Consider the following 20,610-nt stretch of genomic DNA (forward strand, 5'->3'; position numbering starts at 1 on the left):
ATTCCTCCCAGGCTACCTGTCCTTGCTTCCACCCTCTGTAGGCTTCCTTTTTGTGCTTGAGTTTGTCCAGGAGCTCCTTGTTCATCCATGCAGGCCTCCTGGCGTTTTTGCCGGACTTCCTCTTTGCTGGGATGCATCGCTCCTGAGCTTGAAGAGGAGGTGATCCTTGAATATTACCCAGCTTTCTTGGGCCCCTCTTCCCTCCAGGGCTTTGTCCCATGGCACTCTACCAAGCAGATCCCTGAAGAGGCCAAAGTCTGCTCTCCTGAAGTCCAGGGTAGTGAGCTTGCTGTGCCCACTCCTCAGTGCCCTAAGGATCTTGAACTCCACCATTTCGTGGTCATTGCAGCAGTATTTGCTTCCTTAGTTGGAAGCAAAAAGATTGTTTCTTTTACTACGCTACAAAAAGATTTGTAGTATTATTTTTATAAATGGACTGTTACCGTCTCACAAAGCCTGATCTGATTTCTTGGGTATTGTAATCAGCTACTACAATAAGCTCCAAGGTCTACCTAGACCTAGCTTATAGATATCTAGGTATTTCAGAAGTTACCCTCCTCTCCTGTACTAATCCACATTCTTTCATAATACTCATGAAGCTTTTTGCAACTGGAGGAGCTCGGGTAGCTCACAGGTGGATAGAATTTTCTGCTGGACCCATCCAGTTGAGGTTTTATGAAATTACCAGTAAAGGAGACACCGTCTTATTATCTTTCTCTGTTTTCTTATCTTCCACCAGTAGCTGACTGGGAATTTCTGAACTGATTACTCCAAATTATGCCAGTCTTGCGACATTGTCAGCCTTGGCTTTCCATGTAAATTGGTCAGATGTATGTTCTGTGAGATGGCAAGTCTAGGTTGAGAGCTGTATTTTTTGGCTGCTCTGGTGAGAATGTTAAGGCTTCTGCAACTCTTCGTGGTTGTATATTAAAATGGCTTTTATCTATTTAATTCCAGAAACTACAGTTTTATGAAGATAGGCACCAGCTTCCTGCCCCCAACTGGACAGAACTAGCAAACCTTATAAACAACTGTATGGATTATGAGCCAGATTTCAGGCCTTCATTTAGAGCAATTATACGTGACTTGAATAGTTTGTTCACTCCAGGTGAGTCTGTGATACAAGAAGAATGCACTAGACAAAAAGAACCCTCATTCCTCTTGGTTCCTTTTCATATGGTGCCTTCCTTTTTGGTATGTTGACCCACAACAACTCTCCAAAGCAGCCCAGGAAATCTAAGTTGCTAAGGACACTATGTTACTGCTTTTTAGTTTGTTCTAAAAGAGAACACATTAAAAGTTAGCATTATCATTCAAAGCAGTTTTCTAGTTTGATTAACGTCTATCCCAAACATTGTAGTCTCTTAACCAAGTATGTTATGTTTGTGACTCTCTTTCTTTCTTCTCTCAATAAAATAAATAGGTATATTCTTTTTTCCAAGTGGAAGATGCATGTTATCACAAGTCCTTGTGAAGTTTACATTTCTCCTCTCTGCATTAGTGGAGTTGTTGCACAATAGTTGCTAAACTTGAAGTACAATAGGCCTGCAAAAAAGAAAATTGGAAAATTAAAGCAAGACTTGCTATGAGTCAAGACAAATCATTTGGCTTTTTTGTAATACATCTTTGTCTTTGACTGCAAATTACTATATAGAAATTAAGATGGTTGTTACTGTTCTACTGAGCTTGCGTTATGCCAAGTAGGTAGAACATGCCATGATTGTAGTAAGTTTCTTCATTCTCCTATTCGCTTCTCTGTGCCTCCTGTTCCCTTTGTCTCTTTCCTTCTTCCTCCTACCCCTCAGATTATGAGCTATTGACGGAAAGTGATATGTTGCCAAATATGAGAATTGGAGCACTTGGATTTTCTGGTGCTTTTGAAGATCGAGACCCAACACAATTTGAAGAAAGACATCTTAAGTTTTTACAGCAACTTGGCAAGGTAGGATGTTTCGAAATTCTCTAATTGTCTAGGAAAGAACTATGGTTTTTAGTTATCTTCTGATAACCCCATATATATTATTTACATTGAAAGTTCTGTTACAGTCATATTTGACCACAATGTGCAGTTCCTTTTAGATCTTTTTTCAGTTTCACAATATCATTAGCTAGAAGAAAGATAGCTGGCCTCTACAATGGATCCGGTCACACCTAAAGGCTAAAATCTTTTCCAGTAATGCAGAGCTGCATCTGACATAATCTTTTTTTTTTTTTTTTTTTAATATTTGGTACTTGGTATTCATTTAAAAATGCTGCTCCAGAGCCTTGCATAGAACTAGTGGGGTTAGGGTTTTTTTTAAACTTGGTATTCATTTAAAAATGCTCCAGAGCAGTCTTGCATAGAACTAGTGGGGTTAGGGTTTTTTGTGCATGCATGTTCTGAGAAGTCTGAATATGCAGTCCCTAAATTCAGTAGTGTCTTTGAGATATATGTGGGCCTTGAACTTTTTAGGCTTTAGAAATCAGCATTTGGTTACTAGTTTTGCAAGTCATTGCAGCCTGGCTGTGTGAAAGCATGCCTAGACAGATGACCAAGTGCAGCTGGCAAATCTTCACCAAGTACCATTTTTCCAGAATGATTCCTTGCTGGTTTATGTTTTTTATTGACATGATAGCTATACATTCCTTTGACTCCAAGTACTAGTGAAAACAAGCCTGAAAGCGAAGTAGCAGAACTACTTCTGTTTGCAGATGGTTGGTTGTTGACTGTAAATGGTAGCATAGCATAGGGAGAGGAACAGAGTGGTAGGTGATGACTGCATAGGGAAGACAAAGAAAATATAAACAGAGGAGGGGAAGTAGGTAGAACATTGTAGGTAGAACAAATGGGTTAAGAACCACCAAGAAACAGAGGAGAATTAAGAGCCAAGAGGAACCTAAATGAAGGGGTTTTTGCAAGTGCAGGAAAAGGAGTGTGCCAACTGACAGTTTGGAAGTGCAAATAGAAATTTGTGAAGGGGGAGAAAATGAATGGACATCACCCCCTCTCCTTGTCCTTGTTTCCTCCCGTGCTGTTTGCTTCCTTTCATAGAACATGTTTCTTATTCTTATAGAACCATTACCTGTGATCCTGCACTCTCTTTCTCTCAGGGAGGTTTTGTGGCATTTCACTTAAATAATCAATTGTGGTCACCTTAATGCTAATATACTGAGCACTGAGGCAGTATGAACAAGCACTAAGAAAGAGACAATGATGTGGACTTGTTTTTAACTCAAGTATTTTGATTTGTGATCTAGGGAAATTTTGGCAGTGTTGAGATGTGCCGGTATGACCCGCTGCAGGATAATACTGGGGAGGTGGTGGCTGTGAAAAAGCTGCAACATAGCACAGAAGAGCACCTTAGGGACTTTGAAAGAGAAATTGAAATACTTAAATCTCTGCAGCATGACAACATTGTTAAATACAAAGGAGTATGCTACAGCGCAGGTATGTGCTATATTGAATACACCTTCAGGTGTACACCTAAGTATGCATACTGAGAAATTCAAAGAGGTGTTTATGAAAGTCACTGACTTGTCCTAACTTTACCAGGACTTAGAGAGTACAAATCAAAGGAAGTAGCGTCTGTCATATACTACTTCTCAGTACAAGGTGGACATTTTATTCAGTCAGCTCATTGCATAATTTGATTGATTTAGAGAAAGTACCATTTTGACAAGTTGCTCAGTTTCTTTATCTTAAAGCATAAAATTTTTCCTAGAAAAGAATTTAGGGTTAAGTGGGAAGATGCAACCATTTTGTAACTGTTGTTTTTAGCTCAGTGTAATGCCCCAGAGTGGATATTGCCAGTTCTTGGACAGCCTACCCAGTAAAAGACTAGACAGGAAAAAGTTTCAGAAAAGGATGTGTTTGAGTGAATTGTTGATGCTGTTGAAGTTGATGAGTGAAGGCATGGGTTCTGCCCAGGATCTTATTGTAAAAAGAAAAATCTTGGGTTCAAAATCAGACTAAGTTTTCAAAGACAGTAAAATTGCTGACCAGTTGATGTCAGTTGTCATTCTGAGTTTCATCACAGCAATGAGGAGGGATTAAATAAACACAACTATACACATGTGGCACTTTTTGCTTTGAGTTGGCAATAGTAGCTCAAGTATTGATGAGATGATCTTGATTAGTGATGCTCTGTATACCAAGCATATCCACATTATTGTTGTGTTTAAATAAATGGCATTTCCTGAACAAATGCAGTTAACTAATATATGAAAAATCGCGTAGTGATGTACATATAATAAATTATTTTTTGGTATTGATTATTTTCTATTACTTTTATTCATAGACATTTGTAAATATTTATATTTCAAAACTTGTCATTGGAAAATGGCAGAAAAACTAAGCATATTTTTTTTGTTGTTGTTGTAAAAGGTCGTAGGAATCTAAGATTAATTATGGAATATTTACCATATGGAAGTTTACGAGATTATCTGCAGAAACACAAGGAGAGGCTGGACCACAAGAAGCTTTTGCTGTATGCGTCTCAGATATGCAAGGTAGGGAATTTCAGATGATTGATATTTTTCAACAAATTTTTGTCTCTTTGGTCTTGTCTCATTTGTCTCAAAACAACCATCATTGGTTGTTTTGATGTATCTTATATAATACTGTTGGGCTGCTAGCACCCCATAACCCTAAAAAAAGCAGCAATACATATTCATGTACTCAAGTAATTGCATTACGACCTGCAAAACAGAGGTTATATTGATCGCTTTAAGATTTCACTCCGATCTGCAGCATTCTTTTACTTCAAAACAGCTTAATTAAAAACTTAGTACCTAATATTAGGAGAATGGAATCTGAATGCTTTTCCTTCTTCTTTCAGCTGATCATGTTTCCCCCTTTCCTTTAGCTGTTTTTGCTTCTTTTGCAATGTTTGCTCTTTCAGCATCTCACATCTCTTCTTTCTGCTGTGCATTTCTGTCACTCTGTTATTTTGGGTTTTTTTAAATCAAAAATCTTTCTCCCTCTGTCTTGCTGCTCTTCTCTCAAATGTTTGAGAGAAATGAAGGCATGCCCATACCTGAGGGTTAAGATGTTTGCTTGCTTGCTGTGTTTTGGTTCCTTACTACTATACTGGAAAGGGTTCCTGACTTAAAGGTGCTATTTTTTTTGTGCATATCTCATACTGTGAAAAGCAGCATTTTCAGAGATGGCATTTGTTTAGTGGTGATGTTTCTGTAGATGTAAATTAGTGCAGCTGTTCTCTGGTGCAGCTTATGCCATTAGTACAGCTTGTCTCGTGGCAAGCAATAGGACTCTCTCTATATTCAACTTTAAAGAATCCTGACAGTAGAAAGGCAAATAAGGAAGTTAACTTCTTCATGCATCTGATTTTTGGGATGTTCTTTTCTGCTCTTTTGGCCCTGCATTTTGTTAATACTGGCTGATAGGAGAAGAGGCTAAGAATAAATTTATTTTTCCATCGCTTAATGCTTAAAGTACTTCAGGTGTCCTTGCTGGAGAGCCCAAATATAATGATAGAAACATTTGAAATCACATAATTAAACTCAACTCCATTGTTAAAGTAGTGCCACAGGATTATGATTTCCACTTAGAATTTGCATGATTTTAATTAAGTATCTCTCTTGGAATAGGTGTTTTCCAGGCTAACAGAAAAATTACTATCATCAGAGAAACTTTAGGACTGTTTTCAGTACAGTATATAGTAGTAATAAAAAGTTATAGCATTTACATAGACTGGTTGTATCAGAAACCCAGGAGTCTCACTTTGAAAAAGCTAGGTTTCGTATTTTTCAAGATCGCAGTGGATAAGCAGGTAATGCAGAACAGGGCATTTTTGAACAGTTTTGGAATAGGATGCGAGTAAACAGCGATGCCACCTAGCGGTGCTAGGAGGTGACAAGAGTCTGAGAGGAAGGTTAGACTGGACTCAAACGACTTCTGAGGTTTCTCACTTATAAAAAAAGAGAGAAAGAAATCTTTTGGCATTAATAGTATAACGTTGATGTTCAAAACTTTTGAGTTCAACGATGCTCTTAGCATAATTTGTTGCTTTTCAGTTGCGTTGAAGGAGTGAGATGCTTTCTTATGAAACTCTGAAGCTGACAGCTTGCCTTGTGTTTCCTTTCATGTGTGAGTCGGGTGTCTCTTGTCATTGTGCACTGTCAACTTCTGTCCACCATTTATTGCTGTGTAAGCAAGACCTTCTTTTTTTAGTAATGCCACTACACACACTGGCTTCTTCCACATTTCACTGTTAGCAAAAAGAATTATGTGCATTGGTAAGAAGGGATCCGCCGCAGCAAAAGATGACATGAGTTCAGACCAATGTTTTGTTACAGCAACCCATGGAAATATAACAATAAGCAGAACTGTGCTGGTGAATAATGGTCCATACAGAAGAGAAACAAGACACACAGGTGGGAATACAGTCAGAGAATAGTTGTCAAATTCAAGGAATCATAATATAAAGTTTCATAAAGCAATCAGGAAAGCAGATGTACAAAGTGAAGAAAAAAGATTAAATGAAATGGGTAAATAGGACAGTCTTCTCATCTGCCCTGGATTGTGTAACTTAGCCCAAATTTTGTTTTCCTTCTGTCTATCACTGGCAAACTGCATTTGGCCACAGAATGGAGCTGTAACAGCTATCCAGCTACATAATCAAAAAACAGTTGGCACTGACAGGTGCTCAGTCTGTCTCCCTTCAATTAAGGGAAGTCCCTGTGCTTGGAAAAAGTAACTCCTCAGAGAAGACAAATGTTTAAGCACACTGATTTTGGTAACAAACTGTGTTTGGTTTTAACTTCGAGGTTAATTCATCCCTTTAGGGAAAGTGGAGCTACTTCATAGTAAAAGTAACTCTCTTCCTATTGTGTTTGTGAACTTTACGCCTAGGGCATGGAGTATCTGGGTACAAAAAGATATGTTCACCGGGATTTAGCAACAAGAAATATCTTAGTGGAGAATGAGAACAGAGTTAAAATTGGAGATTTTGGATTGACAAAAGTCTTGCCACAAGACAAAGAATACTACAAAGTAAAAGAACCTGGTGAAAGCCCTATATTTTGGTAAGTCTTCTTTTGGTACGTGAAATCATGGCATGTTTTCAGTTTTTGCAGTTTCAGCCAATTGTTTTGCATATTGTGGAATTTTTAAATGCAAACTCCAAGTCAGTTACCCGGCATTGTGAAAGTCACATGCATGATGTCGGACTTTACAGAACAGCATGTAGGACTTTTCAACATACTTTCAAAAAAAAAAAACCCTAAAAATTACCAAAATATTTAAAAGAAATAGTATGCAACAGGAAAGATACTCAAAGACAAAAGAAATCTAAAAGGGCCCATTCCCCAGTATGCTTTCAAAGTTTTGGACCTTTCAGTTCCCTAAACACTGGTTGTTTATATCTTCTAGCTGAGATCTGTTGTATAGACCCTCTGACCAAATGGAGTTAAATCCCACAGACTGTAATTAGCAAGGATAAAGTGCTGGGTTGAATATTCGGGTAGATGTCTATATTTGGGCATTGAGCTTCTAGAAAAGGTCTAAGTTACTCCAAAATACAGTAATGGTCCAACGAGCTGCATTTAGCTTGGAAAGGAAAAGAATGCTCTGTGTAGCCTGTGGGAGACTGAAGGATTATGAAATGGAAATTGGTAGACTGTGTTCAGAATGCAAAATACATACTTCAGTTCTGTTCTATAAAGACATAGAAATACCTTAGAAAATATCATGTTACACAGAACAATACTCCTTTTACCATATGTTGCAGGTATGCTCCAGAATCTCTGACAGAAAGCAAATTTTCTGTGGCCTCAGATGTGTGGAGTTTTGGTGTGGTCTTGTATGAACTCTTCACATATATTGACAAGAGCAAAAGCCCACCAGCTGTAAGTACATAGTTAATGGTTCCTAGAGGTTTTTTGTTTGTTTATTTAAATTTTCGAAAAGATACAGATTGTTCCTATAGCTAAATAGGTTGATACTTACTGATCCTTTTCTGGAGATACCTTAGTGTTTATGAGACAGCATCCAATCAGAAGCAGCAACATGCTAAAAAGTATTAGTATCAAGCTATAGAAAGGAAAGGCGATTTGAAAATTACCTGATAGTCTGTGCAGATCTTATCCATCCTGTAACTCCAAACTGTTTGAAAAAGAGTTTAAAACCTTTCATTATAGATTGTTCTTTCTTGTCCTTCATGGAGACTAATCCCAGGTGCAACTGTTAAATTGCAACATGGCATGTATTTTTAATGCTATTCCAAATCTAAGGCTGAGCCAAACAAATATGTAAACATTAAGTTGATTTAAATAAGGTAACTTAAAGTTATTTTGTTATGTCACCAGAACCCAAGTTAGTAAGTTCTTGAAGTTCAGGAAAGAACGGGAGTGGCTTTTTGCAGACTGTTGACAGACACCTTTAAAGACAAATTCACAGTGGATGGAGGAAAATACTACTTGTACACTGAGTAACAGTTCTCCAGTTGGAAATGAGATTCATGATCTTACTTATACCTAGCAGTCCTCTGCAGGCATAACAGAGGAGAGTTGAGCCTTATATATTTGCTGGAGCTGTCCTCACCCTTAGCCAGTATCTCAGTCCTGGCAAATGTAGTTTTGAGAGCTGAACAATGATGATAGGCAAAAATGCACTTGGAGGATAGCTGCATTGACCTCAGTGGACCTCTTTCGTAGTTTGATACAATGACAAAGCTATCAAGGAAGAACTCTCAAGGCAGGGGCAGCTTTTCCTGCATAATACCATAAACTCTGCAGACACGTGGAGTTCTTCTTCAGAAGGATTATGAAATGGAAAGTGGTAGAGTAAGTCATGGGCTCAGGTGGAATATACTTTGAATAAATCAACTCTACATGTGCATTCACCACTTCATCAGGTTGGTTATCCTATTGATATGTATCAAGAAAAGTTAATTTTACCAGTTAGCCAAAGCAGTCTGTTTAACTGTCACAGTCTTTATAACTATACATTGTTTCCCCAGCTTTAGCCATTTGCACATTCTACCAACAGTTGTTTCACATTTTCATGACAAGGATCATTAAAGAAATTTATGTAGCATTGGAGGAAAAAAAATTCCTTTATGTTGTGCTTAGAAATTATTTTCAGTTAATAGTACTTCCTCATTTACTTTTGATCTCTGGCAGTCAGAGTGAGATTTTAATTTACTTTTTGGGTTATGTTAATTTTTGGATAGCAAGATTTATCTAAGCCATTTTTGCTGGCTTTAATTATGCTAGTTTCTGGCCTGTAGTTGCTGATTAATCCTGTTAGTCCTTTTTTTATGCATCAGTATGATGTTATCAGTTTTGTGTTTGACTGGGATTTTTCAAAGCATCAAGATCTTGATTTAATGTTTCAGAGAGCTCTTTAGAATAAGCTGTGAGGTTTATCCTTTTAAAACTAGTTAATCATCAGATGATCATTTTTTAAGAAGATTTTTCACTTATTGCTTTAAATTGTGTATGTATCATCCTATTTTTATCCACACGCACAAAAAAATCTGTAATGATATATTCTATGGACTTGTAATTTATAATTTTATCATTGTTATATACTATTCTATTTATTATTATTATTATTTATTCTTCTTATAAAGAATTTTCCCTTGGTAAGAATATTGCAGCATCTTTTTTTCCTTTAAAGTTATTTATGACAGTCGGCCTTATGTTTCAGGAATTCATGCGCATGATTGGCAATGATAAACAAGGACAGATGATTGTATTTCATTTGATAGAGCTTTTGAAGAATAATGGACGACTACCGAGACCAGATGGATGTCCTGATGAGGTGAAGTATTGTATTAATACATTACTGTAGTCTGAAAGGTGCTCGGTCAGGGTGAGTACCTGGTAAATGCAAACCTTGTGTTTCTTCTGCTTGTTTTACTGAAGTATTTATACAAGCGGAAGGGCTGTGCTGTTATTTTACCAGTTGCACGATGAGTATCAGTTTTCTTTGACTGGGATTTTTCAAAGCATCAAGATCTTGATTTAATGTTTCAGAGAGCTCTTTAGAATAAGCTGTGTGGTTTATCCTTTTAAAACTAGTTAATCATCAGATGATCAGATTTTAAGAAGATTTTTCACTTATTGCTTTAAATTGTGTATGTATCATCCTATTTTTATCCACACGCACAAAAAAATCTGTAATGATATATTCTATGGACTTGTAATTTATAATTTTATCATTGTTATATACTATTCTATTTATTATTATTATTATTTATTCTTCTTATAAAGAATTTTCCCTTGGTAAGAATATTGCAGCATCTTTTTTTCCTTTAAAGTTATTTATGACAGTCGGCCTTATGTTTCAGGAATTCATGCGCATGATTGGCAATGATAAACAAGGACAGATGATTGTATTTCATTTGATAGAGCTTTTGAAGAATAATGGACGACTACCGAGACCAGATGGATGTCCTGATGAGGTGAAGTATTGTATTAATACATTACTGTAGTCTGAAAGGTGCTCGGTCAGGGTGAGTACCTGGTAAATGCAAACCTTGTGTTTCTTCTGCTTGTTTTACTGAAGTATTTATACAAGCGGAATGGCTGTGCTGTTATTTTACCAGTTGCACGATGAGTATAATCACATTTCTTTTCTTATTCTTTAGATTGCATTCCCTCGGGAGCCTAGTATGTAGTCTTTCTAAATATGTGAACTAGGACTATTATGACTGACTGCCGTACTGGGGCACTCAGCTTCTGTTTCAAAAATACACATTTATTAAGATAATGAGATTAGTATATAGAACTTCTTCCATGGAAGTCCCACGTAGAGGTGGTTCTTCAATGCTGTGAACTGTGGATTCTTTTGAAGTCTGTAACGTTTAGCAGAAGTATCTGATACCTATGTAAGGTTTTTCACATTGAATTCCAAGATTTAAAGAACTCCTTAGCTTGATTATTTTCCTTCTCTTGCTCTTCCCTCCTCAAGCATAGGAATACCCACGTTTATCATGTATAGTGTTCACTGTCAAGCATTCTCAGCCAAGAGCTACCTGCAGACTGTAGGCACAGTTAAGTATATGAATCAGATTTTGTATGTTCAGGGCCTTCAGATTTGTATTCGCGTTCTTCGTAGATACCAAAGTGTATATGTATGTAAAGCCATACTCAGAGCACACAAATTAATTCAGTGTTCTTTTGTTTTTGCTAATACTCCAGATGTTTTAAGAAATACTTTCATACTACTTCTAAGTCTTGTAGTTCTCTATTCTTCAGAGCAGAGTGCACTTCAGCTTGAGTCAAACTGGTAGGGCTGGGTAGGTGAATCAGTAGGGAAAGAATGTAAGTAAAATAGTAACGCTTTTTCACATGTATAACTTCCAGCTCAGATCAATTGCTGCATCCCTTTAAAATCAAGGACACTTGGCAGTAAGTTGAGAAATAATCCATTCAAAACTGGAGACAGAGGAGAGATCAGGGTCAAGTGGTATAGCAGAGAAGAAAAAGAATGGTACAGGTGGGGCAGGGAAGCCACAGGGGAAGAAATAGTCTATAGAGAATCAAAAGAGAAGTCTCTGAAGTAACCTTGCTTGCATTGTATGTATGAGTACAGCAGTTGTTGAATTGCAAAGGTTTGGCTTCTTGTAGATAACCTGAATGTCACATGTATAAGATAATACATAATCTGTTTTACTGAAACTGTATCCAAACTAATGCAAAGGTTTCAATGTCTGACATTTCTTCAGATATCACAGCAAGATGGAAATGTCTCTCACTTGTCAGAAACTATGCTCTTCCCGTTTTGACCCTGAAAGGCCAGTCATCACAGATATTAAATCTTCCGGATGTCTGTAGCTTACAAGCTGCTTGAGCCTTGGGTCTAAAGCAGCTTGGTCAATGCAGGAGTTTCAGATTTGCTGAAAAATAAGGAACTGATGCTACGTTTTTTCCTGGGAGCTGTGCAGATAGTTCTTAAGCAACATGTAAAAAATTGTTGAACGGAAGTGTGAGAAGTTGGTAGTAATAATGTGGGTTAAATTAGTGAGAAGAGTACAGGTGGAGGGTCTTGGCAAGTTGTTTTGTGACCAGGCATCGGGTACATGTTTGGGAAAAGAGAAAACTGTTGCCAAATGCCTGTTGTAATGGAAATTCCTTCCAAAAATCATTTAAATCTACTTCTACTCGAAGTGGGTTCAGTTTGCATGGTAGCTTTTCTGGCTTATTTCTGGTTACATATGAAGAATAATTAAGAATTTAATATATAAATGTGAAGTGTATGTTAACATTGCAGGGGAAGCTTAATTTAGAATTGCTGTCTTTGTAAATCTGATTTTTGGTCAGACTTGTAAAGCATTTGTCATTTTAAACATTTTTGATCTTTCCAAAAAATAAGAGCAACCAAGACAATAAAAACTTAGCAAAATAACGTCTCTTAAAAGTTTCAAAAACTAGCTGAATGAATTCTCATACTAACTTTAAAAAAATAAAATCTCCTTTTACAATAAGGGCTTTTGCAGAGCTAGCTATCCTCACTTCATGCTGCCATTGGGATCAAGCAGATAAACTGACTGGTATAGCAAGACTTTAGGCACACGTTTGTGCCACTGTTGCTTGGAAGCATAAAGTTAAGCTGGATGTTCTTCGGACCGGTTCAAAATAACTATTAACTATTTGTAGCATCTGTTTACCTACTACCGATTTTCTTTGTTTCTTCTCCAGATTTATGCTATCATGAAAGAATGCTGGAACAATAACGTTATCCAGCGCCCCACCTTTAGGGATCTTGCTCAGCGAGTGGATCATATAAGGGACAACATGGGTGGATGAGAAAACTGTCCCTCCTTCAGAAGATGTGTTGGAATGCAGAACAAAATGTACTTGGTCTGCTGTGTGTAATTGACATATGTACACTTGTGCATCTTAACCTTTGCTGGAAGTAAAATCTGTGTGGCAAATATCCTATCTCAATCTGCATACTGAGGAATCCTGCTGGTTTTCTTCATCAGGATATATTTGTTACTATGAGAACATGCTGAAATTCTCAATAGGGGAGAAATTATTTTTCTAAATAAAATCTAATATATGGTCAGTCTACAACACCATTATTTGCCTTACTTGGCAATGCAAAAAAGAGATGACTTAAAATGTGGTGAGATTAAGAGATGAAAAGACAGTGTATTTCCTTGTTGAAATGGAGATGCACAGAAAAGACTTCTACAAGTCTTTTCACACTGAGTATATAGTGACTTGGCACCCTGGTTTGTGTGTTGCACAAGGGCTTGTGTTTGTTAATACAGTTTTATAATTTTTTCATTGTTAATGCAGAAATGGCTTCTCTGTATAACAAAATAGAAGTGGTTATGTAACCCAGAAACTTTTAATGTGCCTGTCTGAATCAGTTATTAGCCAGCAATATATGCAAAGAGATATAATAGGCTGTGTGATGTACTGTAAGTATTTTGAGGGAAAGGGAGCAAATTGTTCTTAATTTGGAGAGCCAGAAAACCTACTCATCCATGTGAAAATTTTAATTTAAAATGAAAAAGCAAATATGTTATCCAATTTTTCTTAGTCGTCTTTTCCTCTGTTGAGTAAGTATTAGATTCCCTTTATATAATTGAAGCTACAGTGATAACAAGTAGAAATGAAGCCATTTTATACAAGGCAGTGTCTTCAGTTTGTTTCTGAATATGAAAAAGCTAAAAATACTGCTTTTAAATGCTGCTCTTTTATTCTTTCCATCTTTGGAATTTTCATGCAGTCATAAGTTTATCTATAAGTTGGGAACTTTTTAAAGCAGAATTAAAAATCTAGAAAATGCTCTCCATTTCACAGTTCCTCACTTTGCTGTTAAGATGATCGCCTTATACCTTCCTTCCAGTACACAAAAAAGAACGCTTATGGCCCGGTATCTGATACGGCCAGTCACAACCACATCAAGTCTATTTTGTAATGAAGTGGCCCAAGTTACCTCCTATTTCTTTCTGTGGTAATACCCAACATAGTACTAGTTGGAAGGAGGAATTACAAGTGCAATTGCTCCACACTCAGTGGGGGCAAGGACATGATCCCAGTTACTGAGAACTGGAAGGAGATCAGAGCTACCTGAACAGATTACTTATGCTGTATAATTCAGCTTTTGAAGTAAGTCTAACAAATTTATGGACAAGACAACTCTTCGGTTTTGCCTCCAGGCATAAAACTTGGGGATAATCTCATATGTCAAAGCAGTAAAGTTGCAGATTTTGTTTATTTTTAGTTCAAGTAATCTTTTTTGTTTTGTTTTTACTTATTCTTAAGCATTATTGTTTGCAAAGTACAATGCTTGTTCTTCTTGGACTTCTGCTGAGAGAAGTTCAATTAAGGGGATATACAGCTTGGCAAACTGACCTGACATCCAGATTTCTATTTAAAACGAAGTGTTCATTTTTTAGATTTGTGTCAGTTGAGTCAGTGAAACAGAGGAGTTACTTTCACTGTGGGGCCTCCTTAAGATTTGTGGTTAACTACATCCATCTTATCAGAAGTTTAAGTACCTCAACTTTAAAAAATAAAAAAATTTAAAAAATCCCTAGTGTAACATAGTGCCAGTATAGCAATGTTTTGTACCACTATGATGTTTCTCTCCCACAATCACTCATACAAAATTCTGATTTTATAATACGGGAGATTGTTAAATAGGGAGGGCATCATCAGCCCTCTTTCTGCCCATTGCATTTAATAATATTTTTGTTGGTTTTCTTGCCACCAAGCACTTGCATAGATAATTTTAAAAACTAATTTCACAATCAGTTTTTAAGCTGCAAAGAATTTTACAGTTTAAACTTTGTTCAACTTAACATGTTTTCTCCATTTCTATACATTGTTTGAAGATTTAAAATTTTGTGCAAAAAAAAGTCTTTGCATTTGTAGTCTCAGTTGTGTGTACATGTTTTTTGTAACAAAAGATAAAGCTTTAAAGCATTGAAAGAGCATTTTAGCTGGGTAACATGCAGGAATTATGTAAAATTTGCAGTGTATGACACTCAGTAGCTAACTGGTTTCCAATATATAGTAGATTAAACATAATTTATGTAAAAATCTCAGGGAAGTTTGTGTAATGCAATGAAGAATTCTTCCAGTCTGATATTTTTTCAAGTGAATAAAAAGTCTTTTTCTTGTTCTACTACAGTATGACTGATTACGTAGTCTATTTGATTGCATAAATATAGTGTTGAACTCAAGGACAATTTTTAGGTGTCTTGTGGAATTTTTTTTTTTTACTTTAATATGTTAAAATTTTTAGAGAAAGCCATATCTTTACACTGCAGTATAATTTTGTGCTGTTGGTCAGGAACATACAGTCTTTTGTAACGAGTCTGTGCAAAGGGCTTGATCATTCGGGATGAGTATTCTTAGCTGGGTGAATAGGACCAAGTAGTGCTTAGGACTCTCAGGGGGGTTGTGGTCATCTGCAGCATCAATGTTTAGGTCCTGGAGCAGACCAAATGGTTTTCTCAAAAAGCTGTTGAGGATGTAAATGCAGTGATTTTGCTGAACTTGCTACTGCCAACTGTAGTAACCTTTTTAAAAAACAAACGAAAACCACTGCATTTTAAAAGCTCTCAGATCTACAGTAGCATTGTATAATGCCATATTTTTATATAGCCTTTGTATTAACAGACTCAGTTCTTTGTTTTAGGAACTTTCTTCAGTTGGCATTGCGTTTATCATACTTCAGTGTAATTATTATGCTACCCAAAATGCTGTGGGTTTTTTTGTAGAAAAAGTGCCGGTTTATGCATACATGACTGCTGCTACGATGTAGAATTAAAATATTAACTACTGCTTTGCATTTATTTTTGAAGTGAGAGAGTTTTTCTGTAAGTGCACAATATATCTTATAGAATCTCTGCAAACAAGCATTGTCTAGTATAATATTGGTTTGTTGTTTATCAGTATAAATATGTTAAGCTTCAAAATTAGTTTTTAAATATATTCCACAACCTTGCAACAGTCATGTAATAAGCCAGAGGAGGAATGAATTTTTAGGAAAAGAACCCCATATTCTTGTCAAGTCCTAGTATTGATTAAAAGCTTCCATAGTTGAGATAATTGTTACTAAACGTACGGATTAATATAACTGTAAAAAGATATGTAAAAATTATTTCAATTTTTTTCCAGAAATCGAGTGTTTAATTGTTGCATTTAGTTGAGATGTTGACCAACTGCCTTGAAATGTATGGGAAAAGATGTTACTGTATGAAGTATGAAGAAATGTAACTCGTGTAAAGAAAGCAAGTTTTTCAGGAATGTGTGATTGCAAGCACCTGGAGGATAGAGTTCTGAGAGCAAAAGTAGAAGCGTAGAAGAACAGCAAGACTGATGGAAAAAGGCTGATGTTCAACACTAAAGAAGCTTTCTGAAATGTGAAATGCACGGTGATTCATGAAAAACTGATGTCTACTGAAAATGCCATACCATGACAAATATGTGCTAATATATTTCTAAACTGTGTATTGTCTGCCTTAAATACTCACACAGACCTAACCTGACTGAAAAATACAAGAATTACTATACCAAAAGAAACTGCTTAAGGTTGTGCCATGCCAGACAGCAATTTTGAAAAGGTGTTTGGCTAAGAAGTTTTTTCTGAATTTTGCTTTTTGAGTAAGAGGTTTACAATACTTTATATTAAAGTATAAAAAGTCCCGTTAGGGAGGGGAGGGAAGAAAAGAAGACACCTGCTACTTCTGGTTGGACTGCAAACATCTGAACACATGGTTTATTGAAGAGAACATGAAAGGGATGTTTTTTAGAAAACTGTGTATTGATACCTGAAACTTAACTGTGCGTTTCTTTTGAGTTTGGATAGTGAAAATAAAATAACTAAATACAATGAATGGCACATGCCTGCCAAGATTTTCTTTTATATAATACCTAAAATTAGTTACTGATGTTTAAATCGCTACTGAGGAGAGCTGGTCTGTTTAAAGGGGTATAATACAGCACATACAACTTTGTGACGTTTCCAGAATAGGCATATGTAGTGTTTGTCTTTTGGAAGGAATTTACATGTCCCAAAGTAAAGGTGGTATATTGGGTGCTCCCTAACAATAAGACTGGGGGGGTTAATTTTTTTTAAGTTTTCATTAAGCTAATTATTTTGGGATGAAGAAGCACTTCCCTTTACGCTGAGTATTTAGAGAGAAGCAAGTCTGTAAGACGGGGACCGCTAACAGCTTGCCTGTTATCAGACTACGGTTCTTTAGAATTTCTAACACAAACTCTTATGAAACCACTTCTTGGTTTGCATTACTTTGTCATCTTTTCATATGACTTTCCTGTAACTTTACATGAAAATCACCACCACTTACCTTGAACAGAGTTGAATGCTGCTGTTAAATTTTGAGAAGTACAATGGCAAAATGGAAAATGCGCATAGAAATACAAGCATGCAAATATATACTTAAGCTACTCTACTGTGGTAGAAGTATAAATTAAGCTAGTTCAGTTACCCCTTCCCACACATAAAAGGCATCTTCTTCTCGGAGCAGATTGCCTGAAGATTTGATTTTCTTCTATGCGACAAAATACGATCCTAATGAAGTTTAAAGGTGGTTATAGGTAGCGTTCCTGCTGTTCCAACACCTACTAACATAATTGGGGATCTTTAATCGTTCTAGAGAATAAATTTCTGGGAAAATGAAAAAGTTTGAAGAAGAAAATACTGTAGGAGATTTAATAATGTCATGAAGCATGTTGTCCCCGTATCATAAAGCATGAGACAATATAGCCTTCAATTCATTTTCATGTTATGCTTGTAGTTTGTGATAAACATTCATAGTGGTTTTAATGAATTTTGAAATTCAGGTTTAGAAACCTGTCAAACTGCAGTCAGACTAAGTGAAACATTCTTTGTGGACAGTAATAAGGAAAGAAATACAAGTGTCCAGTATTTGCAAAGATTACCCCAAAATACTATGACATAATTTCAGGAAGGATTGAGGAAGGCATTTAAAAGAAAAAACAAATAGAAACTAATTATGTTAATTGTATAAAGCAACCATTTTGCTAGTTCAGATATTTGTCTATTATAGAGTATTGGCACAGTTGATTCTGCCCTAGAAATGCAGACGAATGAATAGATACAAAGCCAATCACTAAGAGCAAGCGCAGAAACATTAAATATTAAGGTTATAGCTAAGTAATACTAATAAAAGCAGAAGAACAAGGTAAAGCTTAAAATGCTTCAAGTTTTATGTGACTAATACTTTTGAGAAAAGCAGAAACATCCAGGAGTGGAAAGGATTCAAGAACTTTTAGGTAAATTAATACTGCAGCACAGCAAGTATTGAATTCTGATGAACTGTATTGTGTTGGGTTTGTTTTGGTTTTTTTTTTCTTTTCAGGGAATGAGAAAGACTGAATAACATACTAAACTGAGTTACTACCTTAAACTTCTGCAAGACTGCAATAGCTAATTTGCTGTGTATCTGTTTTTCTGTGTATTCAGTTGAATTTTCCATATGGAGCTGTGCCATAAAACTTTAGCTTGTTGAAGAATATCAGTCAAAAAACCCAAAGCAACTCGTATAAAAACAGCTGTGCATCACTTATGTTTCCTGTAAGTATTTTTCCCTTTCATGTTATAAAGGTGTGAAACTTTTAGTGGACTTATTAAAAAAAGAAGCTCATATCCATATAAGCTTACTAAAAAAAGTCAAATAGACAGTGGCCTCTGCAACTAAGTAAGATCACTACTGAAAGAGTCTGGGTGGTAACGGAGCTGTTATTTTAGGATCCAATTTTGACATTTGCATTCTGCCCAAGTATTGCCTGAGACTTTTTTTTTTTTTTTTTTAAATTAAGCAAGCTACCTCTCCTCTGAATTACATGATTTCTGTAGAGGAAGATTTAACTCAGTGGAATTCTTCAGCTAATGCAACTTTATTCCATTTGTCAAGTTTATTCTGAGACTCTATGAAAAAAAGCTGAGCACCCTGACAGGTTTGAAACTGTGTATGGTAGTTTGTCCTATTCTGGAGTTAAACCAGATTAAGGTTTTGGTTTGAGAAGGTAAGTGCATGCACACATTGAGTTGCCATATATTTTCCAGAGTTTCTCATGTGAAATGTATAAAGGGACAGTGTAGCGCATGAGTAACAACAAGCTTGGTGCTACAGGGGCAAGCGTGATACCTGTTTGCATTAGTTCCTGTTGTTTGTACAGGAGGTAGCTGCTCTCAGAAAGCCATACAACCTGTTTGTGACTCCACTGCACATCTGACTTGCACTCGGGTGAAGCATGTGATATACTACACAGTATTAACTCTAGAAAATAGGAATTTGAAGGCAAACAGCAGCCTAGAAGGCAAAATTCTCATATTAAAGCCAAACAAAATTGGACTGAAAGGTAAAACTTGGGGAAATCCAGGTGTATAACATGCAAGCAATTCACGGAGCCCGATACTGCTGATGTGAACGGGTCAAAAGAAAAGGACTGGAAGAATTAAATCTGTAAAATGTTGCAATAAGCAGTAAGGTCTGAAAGACATGACCCAATCATAAACCAGGTCATTTTTTTAACTCCTCCTTCCTAGAGTATCTGTAAAACTGTAGTGCTACTTAAATGCCTTCAAAAAAGTGAGCTACATTTGAAGTAATGCTAACTCAGAAGCTTTACAGCACTTAACAGAAGAAACATGAAGTTGAACAAAGGAGGACTGGGCAGTTCGGTACTTGCTGGTGCTGCCTCATTGTACCCGAAGTTGCTGGTGCAGCTGGGAGGCTGGCACCCGGCGTGGCAGGGGTCTGCCTCTCTACCCCATGCCGCTGTGCAGCATCCACCCACGCTGCTGCACAAGAGCTGGCAGGATGCTCTGTGTGGGGAGTCCCCATGATGGCAGAAATACTGGTTGTCACAGCAGGCAAAAACAAGAGCTGCATGCTTCAAGGGGGTTTCGGAGGGAGTGTGTGTACCTAGTAATTCTGGTTCACAGTTGTTGCCATCGGGTCAACATGTGCAGACCCCAAGGCACATAGGATCTGGAGCTCTGGGAGCAAGGCTTGCTCGCTCTGTCAGGCACAACTGGAGGTATAAGGGGAGGAGGATCCCTGAGTCTCTAAGCAGCTGTGTGACACCCAAGGGTTTGCAAGGGCAGTGTGTAGGGGACCTTTCTGTGAGGCCTTTGCAAGCCCTGGGCTCACTCTTCCAGAGCGCACCCTTTTGCACCATGGCTGTGGTGAAGACTGTGGCACGTGGCATAGATAATTAATTTTTTGTAATGCTATCATTAAAAAAAGCTGAAGTAATTGAGCTAAATTGCAATTGCTAGGGAACATCAGCAAAACCTATAGAAAACATACCTGAGCTTCTAACCCCAAACTGCAGATTACTGGAGCATGAACTAGAGTTCAGGAGCATGAGGTTCTGTTTAAAACACGAACACACAGTTTGATGAATGGATAGCTGGAATTGAGCTCCCCTACTTTTTGCATCCATACTCTTGACTAATACTCTTTTCTTAGCAGAAGAAATGAATGACAAATGGTGAGCAGAATGGTATCCAGTATTGAAAGGTCTTTATGAAATGCAACTTAAATTTCAAATCTGTGGAGAAGATCTAAATAAAGAATAGAATCATAGAATCATTGAGGTTGGAAAAGACCTCTAAGATCATCGAGTCCAACCGTCGACCCA

General features: G+C 36.9%; 1 protein-coding gene across 3 annotated transcripts in view; it reads left to right on the forward strand.

The window, feature by feature from the left end:
* Positions 1-16,815, forward strand: part of JAK2 (Janus kinase 2) — a 64,186-nt gene extending 47,371 nt beyond the window's left edge. For 2 of the 3 annotated variants that reach the window (XM_019470761.1, XM_019470762.1), the window contains 8 exons: positions 958-1,108; positions 1,806-1,942; positions 3,238-3,427; positions 4,364-4,488; positions 6,854-7,026; positions 7,731-7,848; positions 9,653-9,766; positions 12,649-16,815. In XM_019470761.1, coding sequence (XP_019326306.1) covers positions 958-1,108; positions 1,806-1,942; positions 3,238-3,427; positions 4,364-4,488; positions 6,854-7,026; positions 7,731-7,848; positions 9,653-9,766; positions 12,649-12,756 — 1,116 coding nt within the window. In that variant the 3' untranslated portion in view covers positions 12,757-16,815. The remainder of the gene's footprint in view (positions 1-957; positions 1,109-1,805; positions 1,943-3,237; positions 3,428-4,363; positions 4,489-6,853; positions 7,027-7,730; positions 7,849-9,652; positions 9,767-12,648) is intronic. The other variant, XM_019470763.1, reaches the window with a different exon arrangement.
* The last annotated feature ends 3,795 nt before the right edge of the window (positions 16,816-20,610 follow it).

This window comes from Aptenodytes forsteri, unplaced genomic scaffold, assembly GCF_000699145.1.
Source record: "Aptenodytes forsteri isolate BGI_AS27 unplaced genomic scaffold, ASM69914v1 Scaffold46, whole genome shotgun sequence".
Lineage (NCBI taxonomy): Eukaryota > Metazoa > Chordata > Aves > Sphenisciformes > Spheniscidae > Aptenodytes > Aptenodytes forsteri.